This window comes from Leptopilina heterotoma, unplaced genomic scaffold, assembly GCF_015476425.1.
Source record: "Leptopilina heterotoma isolate Lh14 unplaced genomic scaffold, ASM1547642v1 Lhet_206, whole genome shotgun sequence".
NCBI lineage: Eukaryota > Metazoa > Arthropoda > Insecta > Hymenoptera > Figitidae > Leptopilina > Leptopilina heterotoma.
In genome coordinates, this window is record NW_025110922.1 from 894,441 (window position 1) to 909,099 (window position 14,659).

At 24.8% G+C, this 14,659-nt stretch overlaps 1 protein-coding gene across 3 annotated transcripts in view; it reads left to right on the forward strand.

Annotated features, from left to right (window-relative positions):
- Positions 1-12,851, forward strand: part of LOC122501230 (green-sensitive opsin-like) — a 51,001-nt gene extending 38,150 nt beyond the window's left edge. For all 3 annotated transcript variants that reach the window (XM_043610541.1, XM_043610542.1, XM_043610540.1), the window contains exons 4-6: positions 8,439-8,698; positions 9,463-9,578; positions 12,516-12,851. In XM_043610541.1, coding sequence (XP_043466476.1) covers positions 8,439-8,698; positions 9,463-9,578; positions 12,516-12,791 — 652 coding nt within the window. In that variant the 3' untranslated portion in view covers positions 12,792-12,851. The remainder of the gene's footprint in view (positions 1-8,438; positions 8,699-9,462; positions 9,579-12,515) is intronic.
- The last annotated feature ends 1,808 nt before the right edge of the window (positions 12,852-14,659 follow it).

A 14,659-nucleotide genomic window follows, 5' to 3' on the forward strand; every position in this document is an offset into this window, starting at 1 on the left:
AATTGGTCAAAAATTATTCGAGTTATGAATTTTTTTCCGATTTTTTTTTAATTTTCGTTTTTCTGATACGGGCGGGTGGGGACGCTGGCTATCAAAAATTTTTTAAATAAATTCTTATTGGTCACATTTTAAGGACCATTAATCCCTCTTTAATTTGCGACCAAGAAACAATGAATTGGTCAAAAATTATTCGAGTTATGAATTTTTTTCCGATTTTTTTTTAATTTTCGTTTTTCTGATACGGGCGGGTGGGGACGCTGGCTATCAAAAATTTTTTAAATAAATTCTTATTGGTCACATTTTAAGGACCATTAATCCCTCTTTAATTTGCGACCAAGAAACAATGAATTGGTCAAAAATTATTCGAGTTATGAATTTTTTTCCGATTTTTTTTTAATTTTCGTTTTTCTGATACGGGCGGGTGGGGACGCTGGCTATCAAAAATTTTTGAAATAAATTCTTATTGGTCACATTTTAAGAACCGTTAATCCCTCTTTAATTTGCGACCAAGAAACAAAGAATTGGTCAAAAATTATTCGAGTTATGAATTTTTTCCGATTTTTTTTCCAATATTCGTTTTTCTGATACGGGCGGGTGGGGACGCTGGCTATCAAAAGTTTATTAAAAATATTTTCAATTGTCACATTTTAAAGAGCAAGAATCCCCCTTTAATTTGCGACCAAGAAACAATGAATTGGTCAAAAATTATTCGAGTTATAAATTTTTTTCCGATTTTTTTTTAATTTTCGTTTTTCTGATACGGGCGGGTGGGGACGCTGGCTATCAAAAGTTTATTAAAAATATTTTGAATTGTCACATTTTAAAGAGCAAGAATCCCCCTTTAATTTGCGACCAAGAAACAATGAATTGGTCAAAAATTATTCGAGTTATGAATTTTTTTCCGATTTTTTTTTAATTTTCGTTTTTCTGATACGGGCGGGTGGGGACGCTGGCTATCAAAAATTTTTTAAATAAATTCTTATTGGTCACATTTTAAGGACCATTAATCCCTCTTTAATTTGCGACCAAGAAACAATGAATTGGTCAAAAATTATTCGAGTTATGAATTTTTTTCCGATTTTTTTTTAATTTTCGTTTTTCTGATACGGGCGGGTGGGGACGCTGGCTATCAAAAATTTTTTAAATAAATTCTTATTAGTCACATTTTAAGGACCATTAATCCCTCTTTAATTTGCGACCAAGAAACAAAGAATTGGTCAAAAATTATTCGAGTTATGAATTTTTTCCGATTTTTTTTCCAATTTTCGTTTTTCTGATACGGGCGGGTGGGGACGCTGGCTATCAAAAGTTTATTAAAAATATTTTCAATTGTCACATTTTGAAGAGCAATAATCCCTCTTTAATTTGCGACCAAGAAACAATGAATTGGTCAAAAATTATTCGAGTTATAAATTTTTTTTCGATTTTTTTTTAATTTTCGTTTTTCTGATACGGGCGGGTGGGGACGCTGGCTATCAAAAATTTATTAAAAATATTTTTAATTGTCACATTTTAAAAAGCAAGAATCCCCCTTTAATTTGCGACCAAGAAACAAAGAATTGGTCAAAAATTATTCGAGTTATGAATTTTTTCCGATTTTTTTTCCAATTTTCGTTTATCTGATACGGGCGGGTGGGGACGCTGGATATCAAAAATTTATTAAAAATATTTTGAATTGTCACATTTTAAAGAGCAAGAATCCCCCTTTAATTTGCGACCAAGAAACAATGAATTGGTCAAAAATTATTCGAGTTATGAATTTTTTTCTGATTTTTTTTTAATTTTCGTTTTTCTGATACGGGCGGGTGGGGACGCTGGCTATCAAAAGTTTATTAAAAATATTTTGAATTGTCACATTTTAAAGAGCAAGAATCCCCCTTTAATTTGCGACCAAGAAACAATGAATTGGTCAAAAATTATTCGAGTTATGAATTTTTTTCCGATTTTTTTTTAATTTTCGTTTTTCTGATACGGGCGGGTGGGGACGCTGGCTATCAAAAATTTTTTAAATAAATTCTTATTGGTCACATTTTAAGGACCATTAATCCCTCTTTAATTTGCGACCAAGAAACAATGAATTGGTCAAAAATTATTTGAGTTATTAATTTTTTCCGATTTTTTTTCCAATTTTCGTTTTTCTGATACGGGCGGGTGGGGACGCTGGCTATCAAAAGTTTATTAAAAATATTTTCAATTGTCACATTTTGAAGAGCAATAATCCCTCTTTAATTTGCGACCAAGAAACAATGAATTGTCCAAAAATTATTCGAGTTATAAATTTTTTTCCGATTTTTTTTTAATTTTCGTTTTTCTGATACGGGCGGGTGGGGACGCTGGCTATCAAAAATTTATTAAAAATATTTTTAATTGTCACATTTTAAAGAGCAAGAATCCCCCTTTAATTTGCGACCAAGAAACAAAGAATTGGTCAAAAATTATTCGAGTTATGAATTTTTTCCGATTTTTTTTTCCAATTTTCGTTTTTCTGATACGGGCGGGTGGGGACGCTGGCATTAAAAAATTTATTAAAAATATTTTGAATTGTCACATTTTAAAGAGCAAGAATCCCCCTTTAATTTGCAACCAAGAAACAATGAATTGGTCAAAAATTATTCGAGTTATGAATTTTTTTCCGATTTTTTTTTAATTTTCGTTTTTCTGATACGGGCGGGTGGGGACGCTGGCTATCAAAAGTTTATTAAAAATATTTTGAATTGTCACATTTTAAAGAGCAAGAATCCCCCTTTAATTTGCGACCAAGAAACAATGAATTGGTCAAAAATTATTCGAGTTATGAATTTTTTTCCGATTTTTTTTTAATTTTCGTTTTTCTGATACGGGCGGGTGGGGACGCTGGCTATCAAAAATTTTTTAAATAAATTCTTATTGGTCACATTTTAAGGACCATTAATCCCTCTTTAATTTGCGACCAAGAAACAATGAATTGGTCAAAAATTATTCGAGTTATGAATTTTTTTCCGATTTTTTTTTAATTTTCGTTTTTCTGATACGGGCGGGTGGGGACGCTGGCTATCAAAAGTTTATTAAAAATATTTTGAATTGTCACATTTTAAAGAGCAAGAATCCCCCTTTAATTTGCGACCAAGAAACAATGAATTGGTCAAAAATTATTCGAGTTATGAATTTTTTTCCGATTTTTTTTTAATTTTCGTTTTTCTGATACGGGCGGGTGGGGACGCTGGCTATCAAAAATTTTTTAAATAAATTCTTATTGGTCACATTTTAAGGACCATTAATCCCTCTTTAATTTGCGACCAAGAAACAATGAATTGGTCAAAAATTATTTGAGTTATTAATTTTTTCCGATTTTTTTTCCAATTTTCGTTTTTCTGATACGGGCGGGTGGGGACGCTGGCTATCAAAAGTTTATTAAAAATATTTTCAATTGTCACATTTTGAAGAGCAATAATCCCTCTTTAATTTGCGACCAAGAAACAAAGAATTGGTCAAAAATTATTCGAGTTATGAATTTTTTCCGATTTTGTTTCCAATTTTCGTTTTTCTGATACGGGCGGGTGGGGACGCTGGCATTAAAAAATTTATTAAAAATATTTTGAATTGTCACATTTTAAAGAGCAAGAATCCCCCTTTAATTTGCAACCAAGAAACAATGAATTGGTCAAAAATTATTCGAGTTATGAATTTTTTTCCGATTTTTTTTTAATTTTCGTTTTTCTGATACGGGCGGGTGGGGACGCTGGCTATCAAAAATTTTTTAAATAAATTCTTATTGGTCACATTTTAAGGACCATTAATCCCTCTTTAATTTGCGACCAAGAAACAATGAATTGGTCAAAAATTATTCGAGTTATGAATTTTTTTCCGATTTTTTTTTAATTTTCGTTTTTCTGATACGGGCGGGTGGGGACGCTGGCTATCAAAAATTTTTTAAATAAATTCTTATTGGTCACATTTTAAGAACCATTAATCCCTCTTTAATTTGCGACTAAGAAACAAAGAATTGGTCAAAAATTATTCGAGTTATGAATTTTTTCCGATTTTTTTTCCAATTTTCGTTTTTCTGATACGGGCGGGTGGGGACGCTGGCTATCAAAAATTTATTAAAAATATTTTTAATTGTCACATTTTAAAGAGCAAGAATCCCCCTTTAATTTGCGACCAAGAAACAATGAATTGGTCAAAAATTATTCGAGTTATGAATTTTTTTCCGATTTCTTTTTAATTTTCGTTTTTCTGATACGGGCGGGTGGGGACGCTGGCTATCAAAAATTTTTTAAATAAATTCTTATTGGTCACATTTTAAGGACCATTAATCCCTCTTTAATTTGCGACCAAGAAACAATGAATTGGTCAAAAATTATTCGAGTTATGAATTTTTTTCCGATTTTTTTTTAATTTTCGTTTTTCTGATACGGGCGGGTGGGGACGCTGGCTATCAAAAATTTTTTAAATAAATTCTTATTGGTCACATTTTAAGAACCATTAATCCCTCTTTAATTTGCGACTAAGAAACAAAGAATTGGTCAAAAATTATTCGAGTTATGAATTTTTTCCGATTTTTTTTCCAATTTTCGTTTTTCTGATACGGGCGGGTAGGGACGTTGGCTATCAAAAATTCGAACAATTTTATGCCAAATTTTTATTTTTTGGTCACAAATTTAAGGGTGATTATTGCTCTTTAAATTGTGATTATTGCATTTTTTTCTATAAACTGTAATAGCTAGCGTACGTTGTTTTTGCGTTGATTGAACCGTATAGGGCCACCGTGCTACTATGTGTGTTGGCGGGGCAGTCTACTTTTCGACGCCAACTCGCTCCCGTATACCTGCTCGGCGTCGAAATCTCGCTCCCGGGCCCTTCCCCCACTCTACCTACTTTCCGGGCACCGTCAGTCAGACATACATGGTATGAACTACTTCTCTCCCCACAAAGATGCAGTCAAATTTTCTACTCTCCCCTCTCCTAGTATTCAGTTCTTTACATAAATTCGATTATTTTCAAATAAGAAAATTCTACACAGGATTTTTATTATATTATTTTTAATACAATTTTAGACAATCAATCATTCTTTTTAATAAGAATTACACTTTTGAATAATTTTACTTAAAGGGTTATACCTGTTTTGAGGCTTAAAACAGTGTTTTTCAAAATTTTTTTATTAAATGGTGCTAAGTTTTTTGTAGACCTCCGCGGTGAGCAGCAGAAGTGCTACATTTTTTTTTTTTGAATTCCTTAAAAAAATGTTATTATTGAATATAATTGAAATTAGGACAAGAATTTTTTGACATTTATTAAAATAATTGAACTTTGGAGGAAAATTTTGTTATTTATAAAGATAATTGCGATTTTTACGAGAATTTTCCTTCGAAATCTGAGAATAAAATGACAGGGGAAGGGCGTCAATGAAATTTGACTGCATCTTTGTGGGGGGAGAAGTAGTTCATACCATGTATGTCTGACTGACGGTGCCCAGAAAGTAGGTAGAGTAGGGGAAGGGCCCGGGAGCGAGATTTCGACGCCGAGCAGGTATACGGGAGCGAGTTGGCGGCGAAAAGTAAAATCGCCCGTGTCGGCGCCCATGGATTTTTCAGATGGCTGGCGGCCGGCGGGTCGCTATAGTTTCACCGAGCCTGACAAAATTCTTTGCAGAAATTCTGCTATTTTCAAACAAATTTTTAATTAAATTTCTCGAAGGTTTCAATTATTTTTAAAAATTATAATAAAATTATCAGAAACATTTTAATTATTTTCAGAAATTTTTTCGCAAGAATTCAAGTCTTTTCATAAATAATAAAAATTCTTCGCAGGAATTCATTTACACTATAATTTTAATAGAACTTTTGTAAAGAATTTTATTATTTTTAATAATTTTAAGAAAATTCCTCGAAAGAATTTTTTCGTAAATTCAATTATGTTTTAGAATTTTTTATTAAAATTCTTCTTAAGCAATTATAATTTTAGTAATTTTCAAAAAAGTATTTTGAGAATTGGATTATTAAAAACAGAAAAATTTCATTTAAAATACTTCTGAACTTAAATGTTTTCAATTAAATTTTATAACATTTCAATAATTCAAAAAATTTTTAATGAAACTTTTTTTCTAAAAACTAAGTTCTTCATGCTTTTTAATTAAAATTATTCAACATTAAAATTTACAAAAATTTCAATTTGAAACCTTTGTTACACTAAAAAAATTAGTATTATAAACAAATGAATTTTCTCAAAAATTATTAAAAATAATTAATTTAGAAAAGAATTTTAATTAAATATTAAAAAAAAAATAATTGAGTTTTATAAGAGAAGCGTTTACATTGTTTATAAATCTAATTGAATTTCAAAAAGTTTCAACTTCAAATTTTAGAAAATAAAAATTTTGAATAAAATTAAGAATTCTGAAGAATTTAAGATAATTCACTAGAATTTTTGTACAGAATAATTCTAAAGAATAAATTAAAAGAAAGAATAAAGTAAAATTCTACAGAACTTTTTCGACTAGGTGCAAAAAAAAATTTTTTAATTTCATTAATATTAATTAATCCTATACAAACGAAAATTCAAAGAAATAAATATTTATCAAAAATGGAAATTCTGCGATATCTCAGAATTCTACTAACTAGAAATTTTATTCAATAAAGTGTGTCTGCAAAATTGATATGCGGTTATATATTGGAATGGTTTCAAATGAAAATATATTTTAATTTGAGTCGAATATAGAAATTTTAATTATTAAAAAAATTTAAGGTATTAAATAAAAAATATTTTAGAATTTATATATATTACTCTTTGTGATGAAAAATTAAAAACAATCTATATTTAAATATGTATAATAATGTGAAATATTTCTCAAACATTGTTACAATTTAAATCGAGGGAATTAAAATTTCATGTCATAATCAATTAAAATTCATAATTTTAATTGAAATTTTACTGCAGGAATTAGCAAGTTTGATATTAAAAATATACTCTTCTGAAATATAAATCTCAATGGAATTTATTGCGATAATCCAGGTTCAAGAATGCTATATTGAATATAGAAGATTCTGATAAACGGCTCTTAATTATTATAATCTCAATTTGGAATTTTTTTTAAATCTAATCTAATTTTTTATGGAATGAATTTTAAAAATTCGATAATAAAAATTTTTATTTCTTGAAAAGTATAAAATTTTATAAGCAATGTAAAAAAAATTAATAATTTCTGCATTTATTTGAAGCAAATATCGTAATAAATAAATATTTGTTGGATAATAATCAAGTCGTCCGAATTATTTGAATAAAATAAATTCTTTTCAGAGTGCAATACTAAAATTTGTCTTTTAAATTAAAAATATTTTTATTTTTTATAATTTTTGTAATTATTTTTTTTTATTATTATATTATTATTTTTATTATTTAATTTATTATTATTAGTTTTATTAGTAAATTTATTATTATTATTTTTATTATTTAATTTATTATTAATAATATTATTATTAATAATAATATAATTATATTATTATTATTTATTATAATTATATTATTATTTTAATTTATTATTATTATTTTTATTATTAAATTTGTTATTATTATTTTCAGAATTTAGAAATAAAAAAATATCAAAAGTGTGATAAAATGTTCGTAGTAATTGCAAATAGTCGCATATTATTTATTTAATAATTCTATGTTTTGTGTTTAATTAAAAAGCATATTATTTTGCTCTGAAAACACAATTTAAATTATTCTCACATTTTTTTAATTATAAAAAAAATTTTCAGAGATAAAATGATGGTTTTAATTTCTCCACTTGAGAACGCCAAGGTCACCACCAGGTGGCAGAAAAAATTCCAAGAAGGGACTGAAGTGCCATCTGACGGTGACCTTGGCGTTCGCAGGTGGAGAGTAGCATCTCCATATTGAATCTCTACATCTTCGTCAATATTCGTAATTCTATTATTAATAATCAAATTTAGAGTTTGACAAATTAATATTTAAACGGATTTGATTTCAATTTTTAATTTCCTTTATAATAAAAAGCACAATTTTTCTTCGGATATAAAATTGAGACAAAAAACGTACTAAAATTGTTGCGGTGCGCAACAATTTTCATACGTTTTTTATCTCAATTTTCTATCCGAAGAAAAATTGTGGTTTTTCCATGTAAATAATTAAACAGAAATATTTTTATTTTTTTAAAGAATTAATATGTGAAAGTCAAGTTTGAGAATTATGATTTACATTCTATACCCAAATGTAAATAAGATAGGATGAAAATCTAGCCTGTCTGAAATCTGAATGGCAATCCATTTACAAAAGAAAACCTCAAACTTCCTATTACACAGAAATAGTAAACTGAAATTCAAAATAAATATCACTATTCTAAGCGCAAATATAATATTTATACAAAAATAATAGAGAATGAATAGCTATAGAAAAAAGATAAAAATCTCTTTAAATTTGTGTGAAACTTTCTGTTCTAGACAAGCCCTTCTGTGGTCTCTGTTTGTGTGGATTTATGCTTTATCTCTGTCATTGCCACCGGTATTTGGCTGGGGTAGTTATGGACCAGAAGCTGAAAATATATCTTGTAGTGTGTCATGGGAAATTCACGACCCCGAAACACATATTAGGAGTTACATCTCATATCTCTTTCTCTTTGGTTTAATCATTCCTGTAGTTATAATAGGATCGAGTTATGGTTCAATCATCGTTACATTGAGAAATGTTAAGAGAAGAATTGGTGAGAAATTCCTGTATATTTTAGAAAAAAAGAATTCAAAATAATACAAACTTTATTCATCGTTATGTATTTATTTAACAATGTCGACGATGAATAAAGTTATTTTAACCATTTTATACTATAAAGTAATAAATCTCAACTGTCCGCAATTTATCTCCCTAAATTTCTACATTCAAATGAATTTAAAGGACACAACAGAAGATACATTAGTTTTGGTTCCGAATCGACTTTCTAAATTTTGAATTTTACGTTTGTATTCAGTTTGAAGACTGGGACCTAAACTGCATTTCCGTTAATTTTTAGACCCGATCCAAAATCCGCAAAAAATTTGAGATTTGTAAACATCGAATGAAAGTAAACAAGAATTCTTGTTAATCTTAATTTTAATTGCTAAACTTTTCTTTTAGTAGAAATTTTCTTTTCGAACACTAATTCAAAAATCATAAACTTATAAAGACAAGGAACTAAAATAAAATCTAGACTATAAAAATTCCAACTAATGTTTCTTATGTTTATGCGGCAAAGAAGTATTTAAAGTAATAATTTGAAACCAATTTGACAATGAATCAAAAAATAATATTCAATTCTTAGGCTACTTTAAAAAAATCAAATGCAATAACCATTTCTGAATGTAGGTTCATCCGAATCATAATGTACAATATGCATATTAAATGCATGATATGATGCGGATAGAATCCATTAAAATTATACAATTTCAAATGGTACAATAAAGATCGTACGTGTAGTTATTATTGAAATTTTAGGATCGAGACGAAGGCATGAGAACAAAGTCACAAAAATGGTGGCTCTAATGATTTTTGCTTTTATAATTGCTTGGACTCCCTACTCCATTGCTGCTCTTGGAGCACAATATTTTCATGTAAGTAACACTTTTTTCCACAAAATAAAATTATTATTAACATTTTTTTTTCAATTTCAAAATTTCTTTATATCAAAAATTCAAAACTATTATAAAACAGTTTAATCACAGAAAAAACAAAGTCTAAAACCGTTTACATCCTAAAACGAAAATGATTTAAAACTATTTTATTTTAAAGCTAATTTTTTAATTTACTTGTTTGTAAAAACAGACAACTATAAAATAAAATTAATTACGCACTTTAAAATTCTTTCAAGTATGAAATTTTAACCAAGTTTCTACAACTATAAAATTTTTTTCTAATCAACCAATTGATTTTTTGCAAATCTCTATTTATATAGTAAAATAAAAATATGAACATTCTCTTTTCAAATCTTCATTTAATAATTAGCAAGAGATGGCTTTCACTTCAAAAAGAATAATAATAAAAATTACATGTGAAGTGAGGTGGAAAATATTGTGCAGAAATAGCAATGAAAATATTTTTAATTGAAAATTCTGAAAACAAGTGAGAATAAAAATATTTTTTGTCTAAAGATAATTAAAAAAAATGTTTTAGAGAGGAGAATTTTTTTTTGATTCTATAAAAATTTGATTTAACTCGAAATTGTAAAAATATATTTCTCACACATATTTATATGTAAATCTGACAATGAAAAATTAATTCCTGTAATAATTTTATAGACGTAGTAATAAGAGAAATGAGGGAAGCAAACCAATTTAAAAATCGTATTATTTATTTATTTATTTTTTTTTTTGATACGTCATTAAATTATTTTCTCTGAAGAATTTCGTTATTTCATTTTCGATGTAAATTAAATATTCCAGCTAATTAATTTGACGTATTTTGTCAACTTTATTTCATACGATTGGATTTGAAATAAATAAAGTTTTGTCACATATTTAATTCTGTAAAAAAAACACAGGGTTGCCACAGATCAGATAAAAGTCAGAGATTTTTATTCTCGTCAAAATTTCAATTATCTTTATAAATAATAAAATTCTTCTTCGAAATTCAAATATTTTCAAAATTTTCCTTTAATTCAATGATTTTCAATATATCTACTATTTTAATAAAATTTTCCAAAAGAATTCAATTTATTTAAAAAAAACTTTAGATACATTTCTATACGCAAACATTTCATTATTTTCATAAATAATAAAAATTTCACAGGAATTCAATTATTTACAAATCTATAATTTTTTTCGCAATAATCCAGTTAATTTTATAAAAAAAAAATTTTTTTTCGTAAGAACTCAATTATTTTCAAATATTTTAATGAGATTCTTCACAGGAATTCAATTATTTGAAAAAAATTTAATAGAATCCCTCGCAAGATTTCAATTATATTTATAAATAATATAATTCTTCTCAGGAATTCAATTATTTTGAAAAATTTTAATGAAAAACGTTGCAAGAATTCAATTATTTTCATAAATAATAAAACTCATTGCTGGACTTCAATTATTTTTAATATAAAATTAAATAAATTTTATTAAAATTCTTCGAAAGAATTCAATTATTTAAAAAAAAATTTGATATAATTTTTTTATTAGAATTTAAAAATTATTTTTAAAACTTTTTCAATTAAATTTCTTGAAAGAATTAAATTATTTTTAAAAATTGTAATGTAATTCTTGCCAAGAATTCAATCATTTTTATAAATAATAAAATTCTCCATAGGATTTCAACTATTTTTAAAAATTTTTATAAAATTCTTTAAAATAATTCATTTATTTTCAAAAATAATAAAACTCATCTCACGATTTCAATTATTTTTAATACAATATTAAATGGATTTCACGAAAGAATTTAATTATTATTACAAATTTTGTTAATATTCTTCGAAATAATTCAATTATTATTACAAGTTTTGTTAATATTCTTCGAAAGAATTCAATTATTATTACAAATTTTGTTAAAATTCTTCGAAAGAATTCAATTATTTAAAAAAGATTTATAATATTTTTAGTAGAATTTAAAAATTATTTTCAAAACATTTTTAATTAAAAATTCTTAAAAGAATTGAATTATTTTCAAAAATTTTAATAAAATTCTTGGCAAGAATTCAATTATTTTCAAAACAATATTACATTTTTAAATTTCCCCAAAGAATTCAATCATTTTCATAAATAATAAAATTCATTTGCAGGATTTTAATAATTTTTTAAACAATATTAAATGAATTCCTCGAAAAATGAAATTATTCTTATAAATTTTATTAAAATTCTTCTAAAGAATTCAATTATTTTAAAAAAATTCGATTTAATTTGTTTATTAATTAATTTAATTAATTAATTTCATTAATTTTTTAGAAAATTCGTTGTAAGAATTCAATTATTCTTAATACAATATTAAATGCATTTTTTGAAGATTGCAATTATTCTTAAAAATTTTATTAAAATTCTACGAAAGAATTGAATTATTTAAAAAAATTTTAATATAATTGTTTTATTAGAATTTGATAATTATTTTCAATTCATTTTTAATTAAATTTCTTGAAAGAATTGAATAAATTATTTTCAAAAATTTCAAATTTTTGTGGCAACCCTGTAACAATAACAATAATATTTTGTAATTTTTGTTTTTGTTTGACCATATTAATTAATTTGTTGAGTAATAAGAAGGCCTGGATACGGTTTTTTTTATAATGAAATTTATTAAAATTCCAACTAGTTTCGAACTACCTATAGTTCAAAAAAAAAAATAAAAAAATAACAATAATAATATTCTCAAACAGTATCTAATGAAAAATAAATTAAATATCTAATTTTCTTTTCTTTTTTTTCAATTAAAGAACAACAATAGATTTCTTAGAGATTATTATCCGCACAGTTGATATGAGAGAAAAATGACGAAAAGTAATAAAATTTCATTTTGAAGAATTATTATTAAATATAAGAGAACTAATGAAAAATAATTAATAACAATTGTAGATGAAACTTTCAGCCGAGATAGCAATGGTGCCAGCAATCTTAGCAAAATCATCGATTTGCTACAATCCAATTATTTATGCAGGTTTAAATAAGCAATTTCTATTGTCATTGAAAACCATGTTTGGAATACAAGATCCAAGAAGAAATGCAAGAGGATTCGACAGTACAAGAGGAGTTGAAAGTGTGACTGCATTGAGTTTAGTGAAACACGAAAACAAATTAATAATTATTGAAAAAAAACATAACGACGAGCAACAAAAAGACATTGAAATATAATATTATACATATATTGTACAATTTTTTTACAAAAGTGTTATACTTGCGTGACCAAAGAAGGCAAACCAAAGAAAAAAAAAAAAAAAAAAATGTTGAATTATTGCATTTTTAAGAAACAAACAATAAAATATATATAATATAAGTATTGTATATATACGAATGCATTTTTATTTGTTAAAAATTCAATCAGTTTCTATTTCATGTTTCATCCTTTTTGTATACTATTAACATAGGTATCAATCTTTTATATCCTCCTATTTTTTTGAACTATTACAAGGCTATTTTTTACAATTTTAAACTAAAATTCTTATTTTAAATCAATTATTTTTAATAATTTTCGAAAAAGTTCATTTTCAGAATTTTCAAATCCATTTGTTTACAATTCAATTTTATGTGAAATTTCGATTATTTAAAAAAAAATTTTGAAAATAATTGAATTTCTGCGAAAAATTTTGTTATTAATCAAGATAATTGAATTCTTTTGAAGAATTGCATTAAAACTTTTGAAATAATTAAATATAATTCAAAAAGATTCAATTAATTTTAACAGAAATTAAATAAAAATTTTACAAAAAAAATAATACTGTAGACTGTAACATTTTCAAAATTATTTTCCTCATTTCAATTCAATTATTATTTTTTACAATTTCCAACTAAAATTCTTATTTAAATATCAATTATTTTTAATAATTTTCGAAAAAGTTCATTTTGAGAATTTTCAAATCCATTTGTTTACAATTCAATTCTATGTGAAATTTCGATTATTTAAAAAAAAAATTTTTGAAAATAATTGAATTTCTGCGAAAAATTTTAATAATTTTCAAAATAATTGAATTTTTATGGTGAATATTGATATTTATGAAAATAATTGAATTTTATATAGAATTTTATTCAAATTTCAAAACATAATTGAATTTCTGGGATGAATTTTTTTATTAATCAAGATAATTGAATGCTTTCAAAGAATTGGGTTAAAACTTTTGAAATAATTAAATATAATTCAAAAAAATTCAACTAATTTTAACAGAAATGAAATTAAAATTTTTCAATAAAAAAAATTCTATAGAATTGTTAGTTAAAAAGTATGAAAAATCAGATATAATTCTATGAGAATTGAATTATTTAAATACAAAAATAAATAAATTATTGAATTAATTAATAATTTATTTGTCAACAAATTTTTAAATAATTGAATTCTTTCGACGAATTTTAATAACATTTTTGAGAATAATTTAAAATAAATTAATTGATACGAAAAATTTTAATAAGATTTATAAAAATAATTGAATTCTTGCAACGAAATTTATAAATTTTTTTGCCATATTTTATTAAAATTTTTTGATAATAATTAAATTGTTACGAAGAATTTTATTAAAAATTTTTGAAAATAATTGAATTGTGACAAAGAATTTCATTAAAATTTTTGAAATAATTAAATTCATCCAAAAAAATTTAATTAAAAATGTCTTGAATAAAATTTTTTTTTGATAATTGAATTTTTTTGAAGAATTTTAATAACATTTTTTAAGAAATTGCATTTTTCGAGGAATTTATTTTTATTTGGATTAAAAATAATTGAAATCGTCTGTGATGAGTTTTATTGTTTATGAAAATAATTGAATTCTTTCGAAAAATTTCTTTAATTTATTGAATACAATCCAATTTGTTACTAATTGTATTGAAAACAACTAAATTCCTGAGAAAAATTTTATTATTTATGAAAAATAATTTAATTCATAAGATGCATTTTACTACTTTATAAAAAATATCTTAATTGTTTCGAAGGATTTATTGAAATTTTATCAAATAATTGGATTCTTTCGAAAAATGTTATTAAAATTTTTTTAAAAAATTCAGTTCTTTAATGA